This window comes from Coregonus clupeaformis, chromosome 1 (genome assembly GCF_020615455.1).
Source record: "Coregonus clupeaformis isolate EN_2021a chromosome 1, ASM2061545v1, whole genome shotgun sequence".
In the NCBI taxonomy this organism is placed as follows: Eukaryota; Metazoa; Chordata; class Actinopteri; order Salmoniformes; family Salmonidae; genus Coregonus; species Coregonus clupeaformis.
This window is the reverse complement of record NC_059192.1, coordinates 19,438,234-19,456,618: the sequence shown is the minus strand read 5'-3', so window position 1 is coordinate 19,456,618 and position 18,385 is coordinate 19,438,234. Positions and strand designations below refer to the sequence as shown.

General features: G+C 42.3%; 4 protein-coding genes across 7 annotated transcripts in view; 3 read left to right on the top strand and 1 right to left on the bottom strand.

Annotated features, from left to right (window-relative positions):
• Positions 1-3,244: 3,244 nt before the first annotated feature.
• On the top strand, positions 3,245-7,757 carry nudt13 (nudix (nucleoside diphosphate linked moiety X)-type motif 13). The gene is made up of 9 exons (XM_041842913.2): positions 3,245-3,343; positions 3,826-3,975; positions 4,088-4,230; positions 4,464-4,571; positions 4,741-4,847; positions 4,929-5,054; positions 5,205-5,316; positions 5,967-6,121; positions 6,728-7,757. Exons 2-9 carry the CDS (start codon positions 3,896-3,898, stop codon positions 6,917-6,919), a joined length of 1,023 nt encoding a protein of 340 aa, XP_041698847.1. The 5' UTR covers positions 3,245-3,343; positions 3,826-3,895; the 3' UTR covers positions 6,920-7,757.
• Positions 7,758-7,859: 102 nt separating this feature from the next.
• Positions 7,860-10,223, bottom strand: dnajc9 (DnaJ (Hsp40) homolog, subfamily C, member 9). Of its 3 annotated transcripts, none has more exons than XM_041843090.2 (6): positions 10,145-10,223; positions 9,205-9,396; positions 8,927-9,067; positions 8,444-8,698; positions 8,199-8,282; positions 7,860-8,059 (listed from the first exon to the last, which is right to left on the bottom strand). In XM_041843090.2, the coding sequence occupies exons 2-6, from the start codon at positions 9,376-9,378 to the stop codon at positions 7,949-7,951; spliced, it is 765 nt and encodes a 254-aa protein (XP_041699024.1). In that variant the 5' UTR covers positions 9,379-9,396; positions 10,145-10,223; the 3' UTR covers positions 7,860-7,948. The 3 variants fall into 3 exon arrangements, with proteins under 3 accessions (XP_041699024.1, XP_041699044.1, XP_041698946.1); XM_041843110.2 differs by lacking the exon at positions 10,145-10,223 and adding an exon at positions 10,040-10,126; XM_041843012.2 differs by lacking the exon at positions 10,145-10,223 and adding an exon at positions 9,828-9,986.
• A 28-nt stretch (positions 10,224-10,251) lies between these two features.
• si:ch211-207i20.2 (uncharacterized protein LOC568537 homolog) lies at positions 10,252-13,434 on the top strand. The gene is made up of 5 exons (XM_041842497.2): positions 10,252-10,600; positions 10,852-11,029; positions 11,118-11,176; positions 11,373-11,475; positions 11,608-13,434. The coding sequence occupies exons 1-5, from the start codon at positions 10,409-10,411 to the stop codon at positions 12,654-12,656; spliced, it is 1,581 nt and encodes a 526-aa protein (XP_041698431.1). The 5' UTR covers positions 10,252-10,408; the 3' UTR covers positions 12,657-13,434.
• Positions 13,435-14,355: 921 nt separating this feature from the next.
• Positions 14,356-18,385, top strand: part of LOC121536014 (serine-rich coiled-coil domain-containing protein 2) — a 122,464-nt gene continuing 118,434 nt past the window's right edge. For both annotated transcript variants that reach the window (XM_041843328.2, XM_041843399.2), the window contains exon 1: positions 14,356-15,060. The gene's annotated coding sequence lies outside the window, so the exon portion shown is untranslated. The remainder of the gene's footprint in view (positions 15,061-18,385) is intronic.

The window sequence follows — 18,385 nt, the reverse complement described above, 5'->3', positions numbered from 1 at the left end:
CCAGAAATTTTCCATAGCCACAAAAAAAAATTTTCTCTCAAATTTGGTGTACAAATTTGTTTATAACCCTGTTAGTGAGCATTCTCCTATGTCAAGATAATCCATCCACCTGACAGGTGTGGCATATGAAGAAGCTGATTAAACAGCATAATCATTACACAGGTAGGTGCACCTTGTGCTGGGGACAATAAAAGGCCACTCTAAAATGTGCAGTTTTGTCACACAACACAATGCCACAGATGTCTCAACTTTTGAGGGAGCGTGCAATTGGCATGCTGACTGCAGGAATGTCCACCATAGCTGTTGCCAGAGAATTGAATGTTAATTTCTCTACCATAAGCCGCCTCCAACGTCGTTTTAGAGAATTTGGCAGTACGTCCAACCAGCCTCACAACCACAGCCCAGTACCTCCACATCCGGCTTCTTCACCTGCGAGATTGTCTGAGACCAGCCACCCAGACATCTGATGAAACTTTTGGTTTGCACAACCGAAGAATTTCTGCGCAAACTGTCAGAAACCGTCTCAGGGAAGCTCATCTGCGTGCTCATCATCCTCACCAGAGTCTTGACCTGACTGCAGTTTGGCGTCTTAACCGACTTCAGTGGGCAAATGCTCACCTTCGATGGCCACTGGCACCCTAGAGAAGTGTGCTCTTCACGGATGAACTGAACCGGGCAGATGGCAGACAGAGTGTATGGCGTCATGTGGGTGAGCGGTTTGCTGATGTGAACAGAGTGCCCCATGGTGGTGGTGGGGTTATGGTATGGGCAGGCATAAGCTACAGACAACGAACACAATTGCATTTTATTGATGGCAATTTGAATGCACAGAGATACCGTGACGAGATACTGAGGGCCATTGTCGTACCATTCATCCGTCGCCATCACCTCATGTTTCAGCATGATAATGCACAGCCCCATGTCGCAAGGATCTGTGAACAATTCCTGGAAGCTGAAAATGTCCCAGTTCATCCATGGCCTGCATACTCACCAGACATGTCACCCATTGAGCATGTTTGGGATGCTCTAGATCGACGTGTATAACAACGTATTCCAGTTCCCGCCAATATCCAGCAACTTCGCACAGCCATTGAAGAGGAGTGGGACAATATTCCACAGGCTACAATCAACAGCCTGATCAACTCTATGCGAAGACGTGTCATGCTGCATGAGGCAAACGGTGGTCACACCAGATACTGACTGGTTTTCTGATCCAATCCAATACAGATACGCATCTGTTGGTCACAGATACCTTTAAAAAAAAAAGGTATCTGTGACCAACAGATGCGTATCTGTATTTCCAGTCATGTAAAATCCATAGATTAGGACCTAATGAATTTATTTCAATTGACTGATTTCCTTTTATTAACTGTAACTCAGTAAAATCTTTGAAATTCTTGCAACAAGTGCTTAGCATATGTGGGAACTCCTTCAAGACTGTTGGAAAAGCATTCCAGATGAAGCTGGTTGAGAGAATGCCAAGAGTGTGCAAAGCTGTCATCAAGGCAAAGGGTGGCTACTTTGAAGAATCTCAAATATAAAATATATATTTCATTTGTTAAACACTTTTTTGGTTACTACATGATTCCATATGTGATATTTCATAGTTTTGATGTCTTCACTATTATTCTACAATATAGAAAATAGTAAAAATAAAGAAAACCCTTCAATGAGTAAGTGTGTCCAAACCTTTGACTGGTACTGTATATATTACAGTGCCTTCGGAAAGTATTCAGAGCCCTTGACGTTTTCCACATTTTGTTAGGTTTCAGCCTTATTCTAAAATGGATAAAATTGTTTTTTCCCCCCTCATCAATCCACACACAATACCCCATAATGACAAAGCAATAACGTTTTTTTTTTGTGCTAATTTATATTTTTAGAAAAAAGAAGGAAATATTACATTTACATAAGTATTCAGACCCTTTACTCAGTTCTTTGTTGAAACACCATTGGCAACATTACAGCCTCGAGTTTTCTTGAATATGACGCTACAAGCTTGGCACACCTGTATTTGGGAAGTTTCTCCCATTCTTCTCTGCAGATCCTCTCAAGCTCTGTCAGGTTTGATGGGGAACGTTGCTGCAGAGCTATTTTCAGGTCTCTCCAGAGATGTTCGATTGGGTTCAAGCCCAGGCTCTGGCTGGGCCACACAAGGACATTCAGAGTCTTGTCCCGAAGCCACTCCTGCGTTGTCTTGGATGTGTGCGTAGGGTCGTTGTCCTGTTGGAAGGTGAACCTTCACCCCAGTCGGAGGTCCTGAGCGCTCTGGAGCAGGTTTTCATCAAGGATCTCTCTGTACTTTTCTCTGTTCATCTTTGCCTCGATCCTGACTAGTCTCCCAGTCCCTGCCGCTGAAAAACATCCCCACAGCATGATGCTGCTATCACCATGCTTCACCGTAGGAATGGTGCCAGGTTTCCTCCAGACGTGACGCTTGGCATTCAGGCCAAAGAGTTCAATCTTGGTTTCATCAGACCAGTGAATCTTGTTTCTCATGGTCTGAGAGTCTTTAGGTGCCTTTTGGCAAACTCCAAGGGGGCTGTCATGTGCCTTTTACTGAGGAGTGGCTTTCATCTGGCCACCGTCTGGCCACATAAAGGCCTGATTGGTGGAGTGCTGCAGAGATGGTTGTCCTTTTGGAAGGGTCTCCCATCTCCACAGAGGAACTCTGGAGCTCTGTCAGAGTGACCATCGGGTTCTAAAAGCCTGTTTTCTCTTTGTCATTATGGGGTATTGTGTGTAGATTTCTGAGGAAGTTGTTTCATTTAATTCATTTTAGAACAAGGCTGTAACGTAACAAAATGTGGAAAATGTCAAGGGGTCTGAATACATTCCGAAGGCACTGTATATTATTATTTTTTATATTTTTTATTATTATTCTTAGCTCAGGTGAAAACCCATATAATTGGGAGGGATCATACAGTCAATGGTAAGGATACATGTAGTAATGTAGCAGGTGAGGAATACCCTACCGTAGTCCAGGCCTTACTCAAGCTAAAACAGCATATTGAAAAATGTGAATAGACACTGGAATGTCAATTGAAAGGAAAACATGTAAGGAGTTATTTGATCTTGTTTTTCCATCAATAAAATGTAATAAATGGATAGTTAATTATTGCAAAAGAATCGTATCTATTGCCATTTTCCAATAAAAACCAACTCAACTACAGATGAATGAGGGAAAATAATATTCCAGACTCCAGTACTACAGAGAAGACATACCCTCTGTCAGTGACAGAGGTCGCTGTGCGCTCTCTCTTTTGACACGATTGGTCTCTGTGCCTTAACGAAAGTTGTCCGTTTCTGTTTTTTTCGTTTGAGGATTTGGACTGCAAGCGAGGTGGATTTATATTTATTTTGTCTTACGGTATCACGTTTTCAGTTTAGTTTAGCCTAGTAATTATTTGACAATAACTTGTCCCGATACATAATAGACATTACGAAACAACCTCCATTTTGAAATGCTAAAGAGTCGGTACAAAGTGTAGGCTACTATCAGAGCGATTGTTCATGAACATATACGTGAAGGACAACACTCAAATGCAAATAATAAGCCTGCAATACATACTTGTACATAAATGGATTGAGATGTGGTTTCAATGCATTTATTTGATTCTGTTCAAAACTAAATGTTTCTTACTAGAACTCACGACGCTATGAATGGCTTCTTTGGCAGGCTCTGCTCCATTGGAACCTGAGCTCAGCCCTCTGGTCAAGCCAGGACAGTGTTACAAAGACAGTTTCCACTATCTACTTTGTCTTTCAAGTTGATTCTTTTTTATTTGCTTACATAGAATATTTGTATTGCATTCATTATTTCAGATTTTCTACACAATACAACTCTTCTGGGACCAATTGTTTTAATTGTAGTTTTGATCTGTGGGACCCAAACATGCTCCAGCCACTGAGGATTCTCTTCAGACCCAAGTGGATGGTCTCACGGTCCTCTGCCAGCTATGTGTCCAGGATGAGGTCAGTTCAGTTCACTGTCAGATATACCCACCCATTTAATAAACATACTGCAAGTTAGATAACGGCTGAATGGGATTGCATTCATGCTAAAGTTATAGCATGTCTGATTTAGGCACTTGAATAAGATAAAGGAGGAGGATGAGGCGTGTCGAGCAGCATTGCAGTCTGGGAATATTTTCCTTTATCACGAACTGGCTCCTCTACTGCGGCGGACTGACAGTGGAATATACCAGCTCCCAGCTCTCCAGACCAAAGGTATTTTATGGCCAGATGAACAGTGCCATGGAAGCTAGGATTGAGACAAAGACTGTATATAACAAAGACAGCCTCCCCTCACTACAGAATCCCTAAATTGAGAGTGACATTATTGTAATGACATAATAGAAATGGGCATTTCTTGACAGGAACAACTTTCAACAGAGATTTACCTGTATATAGCAACACAAACATGTAATATGCTGAAATGGAAATATGTTTGTTCCTCTCAGATGTAGAAGGGATTCTGGAAAAGCTTGGAGAGGACAAGGAGATGGTGAAGGAATCCATTCTCATCAACTGCACTGAACAGAACAAAGCACAGTTCTCCTTTGATGTTGGTACGAGAACATCCACACATGTAATACATGACTTCATGGCGTCATAGTTAGTTGGTACAGAAAGTTCCCCTCTGGAATAATAATCAATCTCATTCTCCAGCTACAGTACATTGTCCTCTGTGTCTCTTGGGCAGAGGACAGGTTGACTGACTGTCTCTCTGTGCTGTAGGGGCGATAGAGCAGACTGCTGTGGAGGAGCTGTGTAGAGGAACCTTCGTAGACCTGAGGAAAGCCTTCTTCCTACTGAGAGGGTCTGAGGCACCGCTTGTAGCCAGAGTGGGTATTGGAGTCAAGTCTCTCCAATCTAGTGTCTCTCTGTGTTTGCTCTTATACCTGGGTGTGTGTTTTGATCGTTAGGGGCAGGCTCTCCTTCGCTGGCACCAGACCAATGGCTTCTGTAGCTTCAGTGGGCAGCCCACCCATAGGAACCAGTCTGGCAGTCAGCGTGTGTGTCACAGCAGTGGGATCACTTATTACCCTAAGGTAAGAAACTGGGCTTATCTAGCAGATTTAAAAGGTCAATCAGCTATTTAACAGCTCTCATATCACATTGGATTTTCATCATGAAATAAAGTAGTTATTACATTTCCCTAAGAGAAAAGTAGTTCTGTAGTCTCTTTTGTTTTTCTACAGATGTCTCCGGTGGTGATCGTACTGGTGTCTGATGGGAAACGGTGTTTGCTGGGGAGGCAGTCCACCTTCCCACGGGGGATGTACAGTGCACTGGCAGGCTTCTGTGACATAGGTGAGTCTCATGCCGCACATTTTAAACCAATGAGGCATGTGTATTGACTATTTATAACATGTCTATTACATAGGCTACATCCAGTCCTAATATGCTACCCAGGTGTAAACAGCCTGAGAAAGGCCTCCCGAGTGGCGCAGCGGTCTAAGGCACTGCATCGCAGTACTTGAGGCGTCACTACAGGCGGCGCACAATTGGCCCAGCGTCGTCCGGGTTAGGGGAGGGTTTGGCCGGTCGGGATTTCCTTGTCCCATTACGCTCTAGCGACTCCTTGTGGCGGGCCGGGTGCCTGCACGCTGACTTTGGTCGCCAGCTGGACGGTGTTTCCTCCGACACATTGGTGCGGCTGGCTTCCGGGTTAAGCGAGCAGTGTGTCAAGAAGCAGTGCGGCTTGGCAGGGTCGTGTTTCGGACGCATGGCTCTCGACCTTCGCCTCTCCCGAGTCCGTAGGGGAGTTGCAGCGATGGGACAAGACTGTAACTACCAATTGGCTATCAAGAAAAAGGGGTAAAAAGTACAACAAAACCCCCCCCCCCAAAAAAAATAAACAGCCTGAGAGATGTAACTCACTTATCCATAACTGTACTCGTTAAGACTAATATATTACTGTTAGCATAAGCACTGGTATAGGCTCCTGAATGTGTCAACAGGTGAGACCATGGAGGAGGCGCTCCGCAGGGAGATAGCTGAGGAGGTGGGGCTGGAGGTAGAGTCTATCCAGTACTCAGGCTCTCAGCACTGGCCCTTCCCACAGAGCTCCTTCATGGTGGCCTGTCACGCCACCGTCAACCCAGACAAGACACAGGTCAGTCAGTGGCTGCCTCACTATCCTAATGCTCTCTGTGTTCATACATTCATTTGGCTTGAGTGTGAGCAAGACATCCAGACAAAGCTTTATCCACAGGGCTGGACTAACCAAATCTGGAGCCCTGGTCAAAAACATTTTTGGGGCCTATTTCTGGGTGGCAGAGAGAACATTTTGCAGTTCTAAAGCTAATTTCCTGCAATTCTACACATTTTGCAATGGGGCAGAGATAAAGTGTTGCCGTTTTAAAGCTAATTTTCTGCAATTCTACACATTTTGCCATGGTTTATGCGGGTTCATATGCTATGAGTGACTGAAACTTAACAAAATCAGGTTGGTAATCCAGCCCTCCTTATCCATGGTTGTACATTTAGTGTCCAAGAACTGCCAGATCACTACATTTGTTTTGTTAAATTGTTTTTTTGTTCATTTTATTTTTAAAGCGACTTTGAGATTCTACTTGTAATGAAAAGCGCTATATAAAGGAAATATATTATTTTTACATTACATTTTCCCCATGCCAATACAGTGTATATTGAAATAAATACTATAGGTTGAAAACTGAATTAATTGTACGTTGCTGATCTGAACTGCTTTGCCTAACAGGTCAGTGTGGATAAGGTGGAGTTAGAGGATGCACGGTGGTTCAGCCTAGAGGAAGTCCAAGAGGCTCTGACGTTCAAGGCGCCACCACGGAACAACAAAGGAGAGCCCACTGTGTTCTGGGTCCCACCAAGCTACGCCATAGCTAACCGGCTGATCCAGGAATGGGCCAATCAACAACACCTCAAATCATAGCAAGATGGGTGGACAACAGACAGCATCAAAGCTGCAAATACAACACACAGATGATTTTAAAAGACCAGGCAGGAACACTGTAGTTTTAAGTGCTTGGTAACACACACAGACGGGAATGAAACATACAGGTCCACAACAGACACTGGAGGGGAACAGTGACAGGAAATACATCTCATTTGAGGATAAAAGTGTGTGACCGGGACATTCTTGACCAGTGTTTCAATAAATAATAAAATACCATTAACGGGCTTGGCTTATAGCTAACATTTGTCATTCTTATTCAAGATTACAATATGTAAAGCAAATTTTTGCATACATTTAATTGTTTGATCACTAGGCCTTTAACTGATGATTTTGTTTCAATATTGTAACTACCTCCACAGTATTGCAATGATTCTCAAAATGATTTACAAAGAGAATGGTTATAAGTGTATTGTAAGTACTGTAATATCATACTTGGTGTATGTACAGATATCAACTAAATGAATAAAACCATAAAGCCTAAATTGATATTTTTTAAGCCTGATCTCTGCCTGCTGTTGCCACCAAGAGAGACTGAAAGTTTTATACGCTTTCATTTTTTATTGACTAAAAACCAAATACATTTAAGAGCAATGTGGAAAATAAAACAATCCTTAAGGGCTACACATAAAACCCATCGGCAACATTACATCACAATGTCTTGATAATGTGTTGTTGCTACATAACCACTTGAACCATCTAGGCAACTAGTCACAGAGGCTAGTATGATACAACTTTCCGTTATAGAGTTTTTTTTCTTCTCCATTTCATCTTGAAAATATAAATTTGAATTGTTTCATAGTGACCCCCCCCCCCATATAGGCACATCCCCTGCCACTCCAAAACGGACCATATTTAGGTCCTAAGTGACATATGAACAGAATATCATCTTTCACTATGACAGAGTGGTCTCAAGAACTGTCTTTGCGCAGGATCAACTTTTAATCATAACATATAATGAAAACAGATGACTGTCAGCAACAGCGCAGAGGTGAGTTAGAAAAAGAGTCACTTCTTTCCCTTTCTTCCTGAGGAGGAGCTCGGTCTTTTCTTGCAGTACTTTGCCTCCAGGTTATCCATCAAACTGTTAAAGCCTGCCTCTTTTGACTTCTGATTTTTCTGAAAGAAAGAGGAGAGGGGGATAAGAGATAAATAACCGACGGAGCTTCGGAAAAAGGTCAGACTCTGTTCTACGTTGTGACGGTGGGTACTGGTTCCACAGCTACGTTGTATCACGTTGGTCAACTAACTGTCTTACCTTGATCATGGCCACCAGGCTGTCCTCGCTATCCAGGCCCATCTCTTTCTGCATCTCCTCTGCTTCTTTACGCTCTTTATCGGCCTGGAAACACAATGACACAAACATTGACAGCTGCATTTGGTGACCATAACGAAGTTTACCTGTATCAGCTAGCTATGTCTCTGTGATAAGAGCATGAGATAAAACGAACTAAAAATGCATTGAGATATACATGATATAGAGTGGTGGATTAGTTCACACACCTTGCGTTTGCGGCTGCTTTTCTTCTTAGCACTCTCGTTGGTGAAAGCCTTGTGAGACCGCAGCGCCTTGGAGTCGATGGCGCACTGGAGGATGGCTCTGATCCGTGGCTCGTCCTCCTGGGTGGCACAAAGCACGTTTTCCATGATCCTGTCCATGTCGCCCTTGTGCTCCTCATAGACCCGCATCAGATCATGCTTTTCTTCCTCAGAGTCCTTGTAGGACTTCTCAAAGTTCAGGATGTCTTGAAGTGTGATCTGCAAAGAGAAAGCACAGTCTTGACATAACTGTGTTCATGTCCAGGCCTGGGACTTTCTGAATGTCCAGTGTTAATTCATTGTAGCTAAGATTTTAATATTTAAGGCTACAGAATGTGAAAACGGTGCAAGGCGGATGTGAAGACTTTCACTAGGCACTGAATGTATCCATTTGTAACTTGCACTGGGAAAAAATACTGTTTTAAATGTCTTAACTTGAAGTCCTACCTTAGGAAACATTGTTCTCCAATACTCTTCCCAATTACGATCTTGGTCAAGTGAGTCGGACTCCTCGTCTACTATGCCCTGCTCATCGTAAATGGCCCTTTGGTCTTTGTCACTCAACACTGCATACACCTTCCCTAGAGCCTAGTAACACATCAAGATACCAAACAGGACAGAAACGGATCATCAGACACCTGCTCCTCCCGATATATCAACCAAGATTTTAAAGGTTAACAAACATTCACACATTATTTTTGGAATATAAATGCTGTCTTGGCTACCTGGAACTTGGCAGTGGCTTGCCCGTCACCTGGTGATCTGTCAGGGTGGACTTGTAGTGAAACTTTATAATAACCCCGTCGAACCTCTGCCTCCGTTGCATCATTTGTGACACCGATGACATCATAAAGGTTTGACGTCTTGAACAGCTCCTCACACTGATCCAGTAAACCCATGTCTGCTTCCCCTAGCAACTAGGGCAAATAAAGTAAAAGACAACATAAATGTCAACAATGTGTGTGGAATTAAATGGCCGTGATATAGCTAATGTAACTAGCAAACTAACGTTACACTATTCCCCCTACTCTTTCTGGCTCTCTTTCTGCCCAGAGTCAGTACCCATCTCCAATTCACTTCCCCAAAGCAATAACCAAACGCACAAAGTTGGAGCTATAACCATACAAAATCTTCAATGACATGATGGTCAATTTCAATAACTTAGCCAGCCGCTCAACGTTAACTAGCTAGCTAGCTTGCGCTACTTAGCAAGCAGCTGATGCTAGCTAGCTAACGTTAACTATCTCACTGACACTGGCACTGGCCCCGGCCTCTTAGCTACAGAAATTGTGGAACTAGCTATTCCGACTAGAAATACCAGCAAAAATAAGAATGTCTCGCAACTCACGCGTCCTTTAACTGAAGTGAATGACAGGTTATTATTGTGATTTTATCCGTTTATTTTGGATAGCTCGCTAGGTACCGTTCTAGCTCCTAATTGTCAACAAGTAAGCGCCTCTCTCCAAAATTTGGCGCGGTATTTGCGTCATCGTATAATTCATCTGAGCGCCCCACAGGTTCTAAACAGCCTCATCAAAGATTCTCAATGCCCCTGATTACCAGATGCAACCACTTGTCCAATGTTTAAATGCCAAAGTAAGAAAAAAAAAGAAGGGGTTTCCTAGAATGCCAAGTATTCAAAAAAATAAATAAAAAACATATTACCGTGTGTATAAGGTAATATACCACTTGGTAGCTTTCAAAATAAAGTAGCTGTCTCTTTAATAAACCCACGTCACTTCTAAACCGGAACTACAATTTTGGAGTTCACAAAATACTTCCGTGTGGGCACATTCACTAAAAAAGTCTGTGTACTCCTAATTCATCAAATGTATTGATGTATTAGCTGGTATTATCTTAATATTTCATAAATGCTAATCTGAAAGAGTGGTCAATTAGCTAAAGTCGTGATAAACACCAACAAACAGAATGTCAAATTTCATCGCGCTGCAGACCCAGTTGGCCTCTGTCATGGAGACCCTTGTTCACGCGGCGGTGGCCGAACTGGGTAAACTTGTAGAGGACAGCTCTGTTTTCGTATTCAGCCTGGAATTGACCCAGGGGCATAGCGAGGATGACGAATTATCGGCAAAACTGCAGACGGAGAGTCAGAATAAGATGGTAAGTCACCATGAGTGTGAGAGGAAAGGCCTAGTCTAGCAGCTGGCTATGATACTGAAGCGAGTTAGCTAGCTAGCTAGCTAGCTTTGCCCATATAACACAGATCAGTTGTCCTATAAGACATCATGTTTATAAACAGTTACGGGTGACAGATACCATGGAAAGTGGCATGCAAGAATACAATATTCACCCTCAATCTATTCATGGTATGTTTTGAAATAATACATTACTCATCTTTTTTTCATTTACAGACAGACTTTGCCACAATCATGGAGGTACTGGGCAATGAGGCATTGGGTAAAATAATGAAAATTGTGGATGATACAAAGTTTTTGATGGACTTTGAATCCAAGTCCTTCAAAGGCAATAGAGGGAAAAAAGCCAAACCACAAGCGAGCATCTTGAATATTCTCTCAGTCGGAGGAATGGGTAAGTAACACGTTTTTATTTATTTGTTATCTGTTGGACTACAAGAAGAAGTACCTATTTATGCCTCACTTCTCTTTCATTGGTGCAGCAGAGGAACATTCTTATGGCGGAAGTGGTAAAACTGTGGAGCAAACTGTTTCAATGGAGGTAAGCTCTTTGCAGGTTGCATCAAGAGTCATGTAATTGTTATAAAACAATGTAATCGTTTCTGCAAACACTTTGGCTGGTTTCAGTAGGCAAAACGTTAAATGTTTGTAGTCTGTGTCCATTCTTTGCCATTTCTATAATATGATCCAATTATGCTCCTAATGTTCACACCTAATCAATCTGTTTGTGCTGGTAGTCTGCAGATGTGGAGGAAGTGGACACACCAGAATCTCCCCTCGTCTTGGCTGTCTCTGTCAAAGACGAGCATGGGCAAATAGACCTGGGGGCCATTGCAGAGAGTAAGTATAAAGCCAGTACTAGTGTCTCGACAGTACATAAGATCAGCCCATATCATAGTATTAACTGTCACCTGAGATGATATTTTGTCATGGCTATTTTGTTCACATACATGTTTTATGCTTATCTTACAGGAGCTGCCGATGATGCTTTTGCAGGAAACTCTTCCTCAGAGCACCAGTATGGTATGATTAGCGATGACCCCCTGGTGAACCCCACAGACATCCTATTGGAGACTTTGTTCGCCCAAAAGAAGCTCTTCATTTGCACCGAGTGTGGGAAAAGTTTCTCCACGCAGAGTAACCTCAAATCCCACCAGCGACTTCACACTGGCGAGAAACCATTTGTGTGCATGTTCTGCAACAAAGCCTTTGCCCACAAACAGAGTTGTAATGATCACATCCGCACCCACACTGGTGAGAAGCCCTTCATATGTGGCGTGTGTGGGAAATGCTTCGGCAAGCAGGCGCACCTCAAGACCCATTCGATAATCCACACAGGTGAAAAGCCTTACAGCTGCACTGTGTGTGGCAAGAGCTTCAACCTGGCACAAAATCTGTCTAGACACCAGCAAATTCACACAGGAGAGAAAATCTTCACCTGTTTGCTGTGTGGGAAAGGCTTCACACGCGCTGTAACACTGAAGACCCATCAACTCATTCACACTGGACAAAAGCCCTTCAAGTGTATTCAGTGCGAGAAGAGTTTCCGTCACGCTGTCAATCTGAAGAACCACCAGCGGATTCATACAGGCGTAAGGCCATTTAGCTGTGACTTGTGTGGCAAGACATTCCGTCAATCGGTGAATCTGAAAATACACAAGCGCATCCACACTGGAGAGAGGCCATATATCTGCACAGAATGCGGCAAGACCTTCAGTCAGCAGAGTAGTCTCATGTCTCACGGACGCACCCATTCTAACGAGAGACCTTTCGAGTGTAGCTTCTGCGAGAAAAGATTCAACAACGCCAACAGTCTGAAGTTGCACCAGAGAATCCATACAGGAGAGAAGCCGTACAGCTGTGAAATCTGTGGGAAGACTTTCAGTCAGGGCAGTCATCTCCGAACACACAAGAGGCATGTCCACGCAGGAGGGAAACAGTACATCTGTGATAAATGTGGGAAGAGGTATTCAGACAAACGAAATCTTAAGATGCACAAATGCGTTTATGCCTCAACCTAACATGGTGATGGGCAAACGGTTTCAATTTTTGAGTGGCTTTTGTTGTTGTTTGCTTTGCTGATGAAGGAGAGCCTTGAAGCCTGGCATTTGAATCTCTAGGGAAACCCCCTTCAACTTGATTTTAGCCTGAGCAAAAATATATGGTTTATTTTGAAATAGGATTTGCTGTCAGGAGTTAGGTGTTTTTGTTCCCATTTAAGCAATTATGAAAAGTAAACTAGTAAAACGCAGAAACCAAATATGCCTATGTTAAATAATGTAATGTTAGTGTATACTGTATATAATCAAGCAGCTTTTATAAGATAGGTTATTTAGCTTAAATAAGCATATAGCTAACATTTTGCAGCCTGAGATGTATTGATATAATTTGTAAAAAAGCCTGTAAAACTGAATCTGGAGTTTGGGCTATGAAAAAGTGGTAGGTTATTTATTGTTATAACAGAACCGCTCGGCTGACTAGTCTGTACTTCCAAAACATCAGTCTGCTTTTATTTATTGTTTACCACATGTACTTGTTTCTTAAAGACCCAGTGCAGTCCAAATAATGTTTTCCTGTGTTTATATCATATTGTACAACAGCTGATGAAACTAACACTGTAAAGGTGTGATTAAATAAAACATCAGTGTTAATTCCTGATAGTTGCTGGTTGAAAATACAATCTACACATTACCTTCTAATCAGCAATTTTGCATGGGTGGGAGTTTTGGCTTTCCATGGTGACATCAATATGAGGTAAATTGGTTAATAGACCAATTACAAAGCGTTCCAAACCTCTCTGCCAATAACAGCTAGTTTTCAGTTTTACCCACTCCCAGACAGTCCTAGCAAAATTCTTGCTTGAGAACGTTTTTTTTCTAAAAAGCAATTTATTTATTTTTTAATAGATCTATTACAGTAAGGTACTTAATTGTTACCCAGAAATGATTTGATATTGATATTTAAAAAAAGGCTGCATTGGGCCTTTAAGGTTTGCTTTCCACAGACTTGAATATTCAATTCTGACATTTATTATTTTATAACGTTTGTTATTTTATATACTTTATGATGTAAATGAGAGACAAATCAACACATGGTTGTATGTAGTGTGAGGGAACAAATTGGTTAAAAAAAGATCAGATTAAATTACAGGAATGTAATCAATAAAGACATGCAATGTTTGGCATTTCACCTGTGTGAATTGTGTTTCAGTTATGGATTCACATTCAAATGGTAACCATACTTTGTTGCCTTATTGTTGCCCAAATCACAGCTAATGACATTTGATGAATGAATGGTAAACTCAGTTGAGAAGTTGACATTTGCAGTTGCAGAACTTTTGGAGGCTCATTTTGGTGATTAAAATTGATTTAGTTTCGTTTTCATAGTTTATTTTGCCTTATTTATTTTGTATTATTTAATGAATTGAAAACGCTGTTAATCTAGACGTTACTCTGTGCTGTTGCAAAACTGGGTATTTGACATGTTCAAATAATACATCCATTATTGCTTACAAAAAATATGATTATATTGCACCCTGGTGGTCTGGCAAATAACGTTTGCTAAAAGGAAAATACATTATTTCACTGCGAAGCATCATTATTACAGAAATGCTAACATTTTTTTTGTGCTATTTCTCACGTTGACGTAAAAAAATTTTTTTTGATAAGGGGAGGGTACGTTTATATTTCCAATGTCAGTGTCAGCTGTACCAGAGGCGGTGAGCGTGTAGTCTTCCTAGGCGGACTTGTTTCCTCCCACAATGTATCAATGCTCGCAGTTTTTGTCTAGGGTCAGATTTACGAGACTAGTGCCAGTGAGCATGTGGTTGTGGATGATTCAGCGAGAGTCGAGTCCAGTGAGCAGAGCAACAGAGTGAGCACTTGACAGCAGCAAGCTTAGCAACACTAGCTAGCTACTGAACAAGCGAAACAATAGTTTTTTCGGACAATGAATATTTGACAATAAATTAGAATGAACACATGACCACTAGGAGAGAGGCAACGACAAAATCTGGATGCATCGGTGGACTATACATAGCCATACGCCGGGCTGAAGAAAAAAAAATACATCGGCTTCAGGGAAAGGTGTTAATGTTACTTGACAACTAGCCATAATGTTGTGGATTTGACTTACTCAGTCATAGATATGGTGCTTTCCTATCAAGCAGTGTTTGTAAGGCCATTTAACTGACAATTTTGAATTTAGGTAACTAGCTAGCTAGCCAGGCTACTGCTGGCTTGAACTTGCTAGCTAGCTTACTAGCCAACGTTAGCCAGGTTACTGCTACCTTGAACTTGCTAGCTAGCTTACTAGCCAACGTTAGCAATTGGACCTGCACCTGTTATTCAATCATCCAGTCTGTTCACTTCTCAATTCAGGAATTTGCGGTCACGCATGTTAATGCATCATCATCTGTTTCAATAGGTAAGTCCGAGTTTGAGTCACCTATGTGTGTCAATTTGTCAGTGGAAGTACTACTGTCTTGTCATGAAATGAACAATCCCTTCTCAGGCCTGTTACAGCAGCTAAGAGACAGCTTCAGTATATTGATATGCCTAACTTGCACTACTGTGTGTGAGAGATACTGTTAAGCATGTTATAACATGTCACAACACGTGAACAACTTCTAAATGAGCATCAGACACAGACCAGTGTTGACCCCTTTACTGGCCTTACTGCTTGGAGGCACCAGTCAAATTGGCCCAGAGGTAAATATTCCTTGTTTTACTGCTACACATTCCTCTCTGAAACAGCCATCCATGCATAATTCAATTAGAAGTGAGTCCAACTGCAACTTGTAAAAACACTGACTGATTGAAGTGTCATTGTTTTGGCCTTGTCATTATAAAATCCCCCAACAGTCTCTAGCAGGTTGGCAACTGTGATGGATTCAGTTGTTTGTGTGGTGGTCATTGGGGGACAGCCACACAACAATGAATGAGATGGAACGAAAGCCATCTTTTAAAATCACCTTCCATGTGTCAAGGTCAAGGCCGCTGATGCTGGATTTAAGGTATGGCTCTATAACTGTAAAATACAAAACATGGGGAACCCTGATTCCCAGTGGTAGCCTACACTCTCTGTAGCTTGTGATAAAAGTAACCATTACAGCGGCAGATAGAAGGCCTTGCATGGCGTTATGGAGGTCAGTGAGCCACAGAGTACAGGCCAGGGATATCTGCATGCACTGACGCAGAGGAGCTGCAGAGAACAATTATCCCTCAAGCCTGTCCTAGTTTGGTTACTGTATCCTAAGTTGTTAGTGGATATTTTGTCAGTCAATGTTAGGTATGCTGAACATTGTGACTCAGGTGTTCGCTTGATGTTGTTATTACAACTAAACTACCATGTTATTATGTCAGTGTTTCTGACACACATGCGTGTCATTTGCTGGTGCATGATTTGCAGTCACCCTTTAAAGTCGGCTATACAATAAAACAAATATTATTTGTCCCATGTGCCGAATACAACAGGTGTAGACTTAACCATGAAATGCTTTCTTACAAGCCCTTAACCAACAATGCAGAGTTAAAAAGTAAGTAAAATGTGCAATAATAAAATACTGTCCTAGCTGTTAAATAGTATAGCCACACCTTTCCTTTCCTCTAAGGTTGAGCTGTATCTAGTATGTTGGAATATTGGGGTTGTGTTCAGAGTGGTGTAGCATGTTTAGAATTGTGCATACAGAAAATGTGTAGGCTAATGTATTAGAGCTAGAGCTCACATGAGTGCCTGCTTACTCTTCATGTCTGTTCAACATAAGGGCTATTTTCTAACGTTTCACCCTCCTGCATAAGCCCCTGATCGCTGAGCTCTCTCTGGGGTGTCTTTAATCACTCGGAGGAAGGGATTAAATTGCCACTGTGATCGTTAACAAGATAAATATTTAGCCAGTGGTCCTGCTCATCCTATTTTATGATGTTCCACCAGAGTTGAGAGAGTGGACACGGGCCTGATACAGTAGATGTGTAGTTTGGTTAAAGAATGGCAACGTGAGGTCCTGGAGCAGGGGAATAAGAACACTAAGGTTGCCTGCCTTCCTTCCCTGCCCACTGGCCTGGACACTCCCCATTCTGTCTCTCCTCCAAGCTCTTCCCTGTGTGCCAGCCCAGCCTATCTTCTATCCATACATAATTAATGGCCTGGGCCTCTGTACCTGCTGGGGTGTGGCAGTCTCTGTCTGCTGCCAACCCTGTGTGGCCTGCTGGAGTCAGGTAGGGCAGTCTGTCTGTCCTGAGAAACAGTCTGGCATATTACCTATCCAGCGGTGAGCCCTTCATCAGAGGAAATTGAGAAAATACATCTGAAAATAAATGTCCCCTCAGCAGTTTGGTCAGTGATTCAAAATTGCCAGGCTGAAAAGAAATGGTGTGTGTGTTTGCTGTTCTTGTAAACACTGTCTGTCTCAGGCTTTGAAGGAAAAACAAGACATTTAGGCCTATGTTCTTATCAGTGGGGTGCATGGGAAGAAGATGTAGCCTATTGGCATGCTTTACAAAACACTCACAGGCCAGGGTCCATTCATTCTCTCCAACTTTGTTGGACCTGCATGTTTGTTATCTGAGGCGTGAACTTCACAGGTTGAGTCACCATCTGATAAAATAGGAATGATAACATAGTAATGCACATTGCACACACACACACACACACATTATGAGACACCTTGTTCCCTCATTATCTGGTAGAGTCAGAGATTAAGTCATCTTTTAGGCTGTGTTTCTGTTTTGAGGGTAGGGTTGGGCGGTATCCAGATTGTCATATCGTGATACTGTCCTTCTCTCATACCGCGATTTACGGTATTGCAGGCTTAGTACACAAAGGGGCGGCAAAAAATGCACAAAAAAAGCCCATTGGGCGTCTATTACCAGAATGCTAACAAAGTTAGCATAAGTAATAGCGAATTTCCATGGAGGCTGCTAGCTAAATATGCCAACGAGCGCAAACAAAAATAAATGAAAAGACCGGCAATCCAGCTCAAAGTTATACATATACTGAACAAAAATATAAATGCAACATGCAACAATTTCAACGTTTTTACTGAGTTACAGTTCATATAAGGAAATCAGTCAATTTAAATCAAGTCTTTAGGCCCTAATCTATGGATTTCACATGACTGGGCAGGGGTGCAGCCATGAGTGGGCCTGGGAGGGCCACCCACTGGGGAGCCAGGCCCAGCCAACCAGAATTAGTTTTTCCCCACAAAAGGGTTTTTTACAGACAGAAATACTCCTCAGTTTCACCAGCTGTCCGGGTGACTGGTCTCAGACAATCCCGCAGGTGAAGAAGCCGGATGTGGAGTTCCTGGGCTGGCGTGGTTACACGTGGTCTGCGGTTGTGAAGCTGGTTGGACGTACTGCCAAATTCTCTAAAACGACGTTGGAGGTGGCTTATTGTAGAGAAATTAACATTACATTCTCTGGCAACAGCTCAGGTGGACATTCCTGCAGTCAGCATGCCAATTGCACGCTCCCTCAACTTGAGACATCTGTGGCATTGTGTTGTGTGACAAAACTGCATATTTTAGAGTGGCCTTCTATTGTCCCCAGCACAAGGTGCACCTGTGTAATGATCATGCTGTTTAATCAGCTTCTTGATATGCCACACCTGTCAGGTGAATGGATTATCTTGGCAAAGGAGAAATGTTCACTAACAGGGATGTAAACAAATTTGTGCACAACATTTGAGAGAAATACGCTTTTGTGCGTATGGAAAAATTCTGGGATGTTTTATTTCAGCTCATGACCAACAC

Bases quoted from the DNA above. Each gene is read 5' to 3' on its own strand.
- si:ch211-207i20.2 (XM_041842497.2), top strand. From the start codon at position 10,409: ATGTCAAATTTCATCGCGCTGCAGACCCAGTTGGCCTCTGTCATGGAG. The intron at 11,030-11,117 runs GTAAGTAACACG...TCATTGGTGCAG, and splicing joins TCTCTCAGTCGGAGGAATGG to CAGAGGAACATTCTTATGGC. The intron at 11,177-11,372 runs GTAAGCTCTTTG...TTGTGCTGGTAG, and splicing joins AGCAAACTGTTTCAATGGAG to TCTGCAGATGTGGAGGAAGT.
- dnajc9 (XM_041843090.2), bottom strand. From the start codon at position 9,378: ATGGGTTTACTGGATCAGTGTGAGGAGCTGTTCAAGACGTCAAACCTT. The intron at 8,699-8,926 runs GTAGGACTTCAA...TTCTCTTTGCAG, and splicing joins GGAGAACAATGTTTCCTAAG to ATCACACTTCAAGACATCCT. The intron at 8,060-8,198 runs GTAAGACAGTTA...TCTTTCTTTCAG, and splicing joins GCCTGGTGGCCATGATCAAG to AAAAATCAGAAGTCAAAAGA.
- nudt13 (XM_041842913.2), top strand. From the start codon at position 3,896: ATGCTCCAGCCACTGAGGATTCTCTTCAGACCCAAGTGGATGGTCTCA. The intron at 4,848-4,928 runs GTGGGTATTGGA...TTTGATCGTTAG, and splicing joins AGGCACCGCTTGTAGCCAGA to GGGCAGGCTCTCCTTCGCTG. The intron at 5,055-5,204 runs GTAAGAAACTGG...GTTTTTCTACAG, and splicing joins GGATCACTTATTACCCTAAG to ATGTCTCCGGTGGTGATCGT.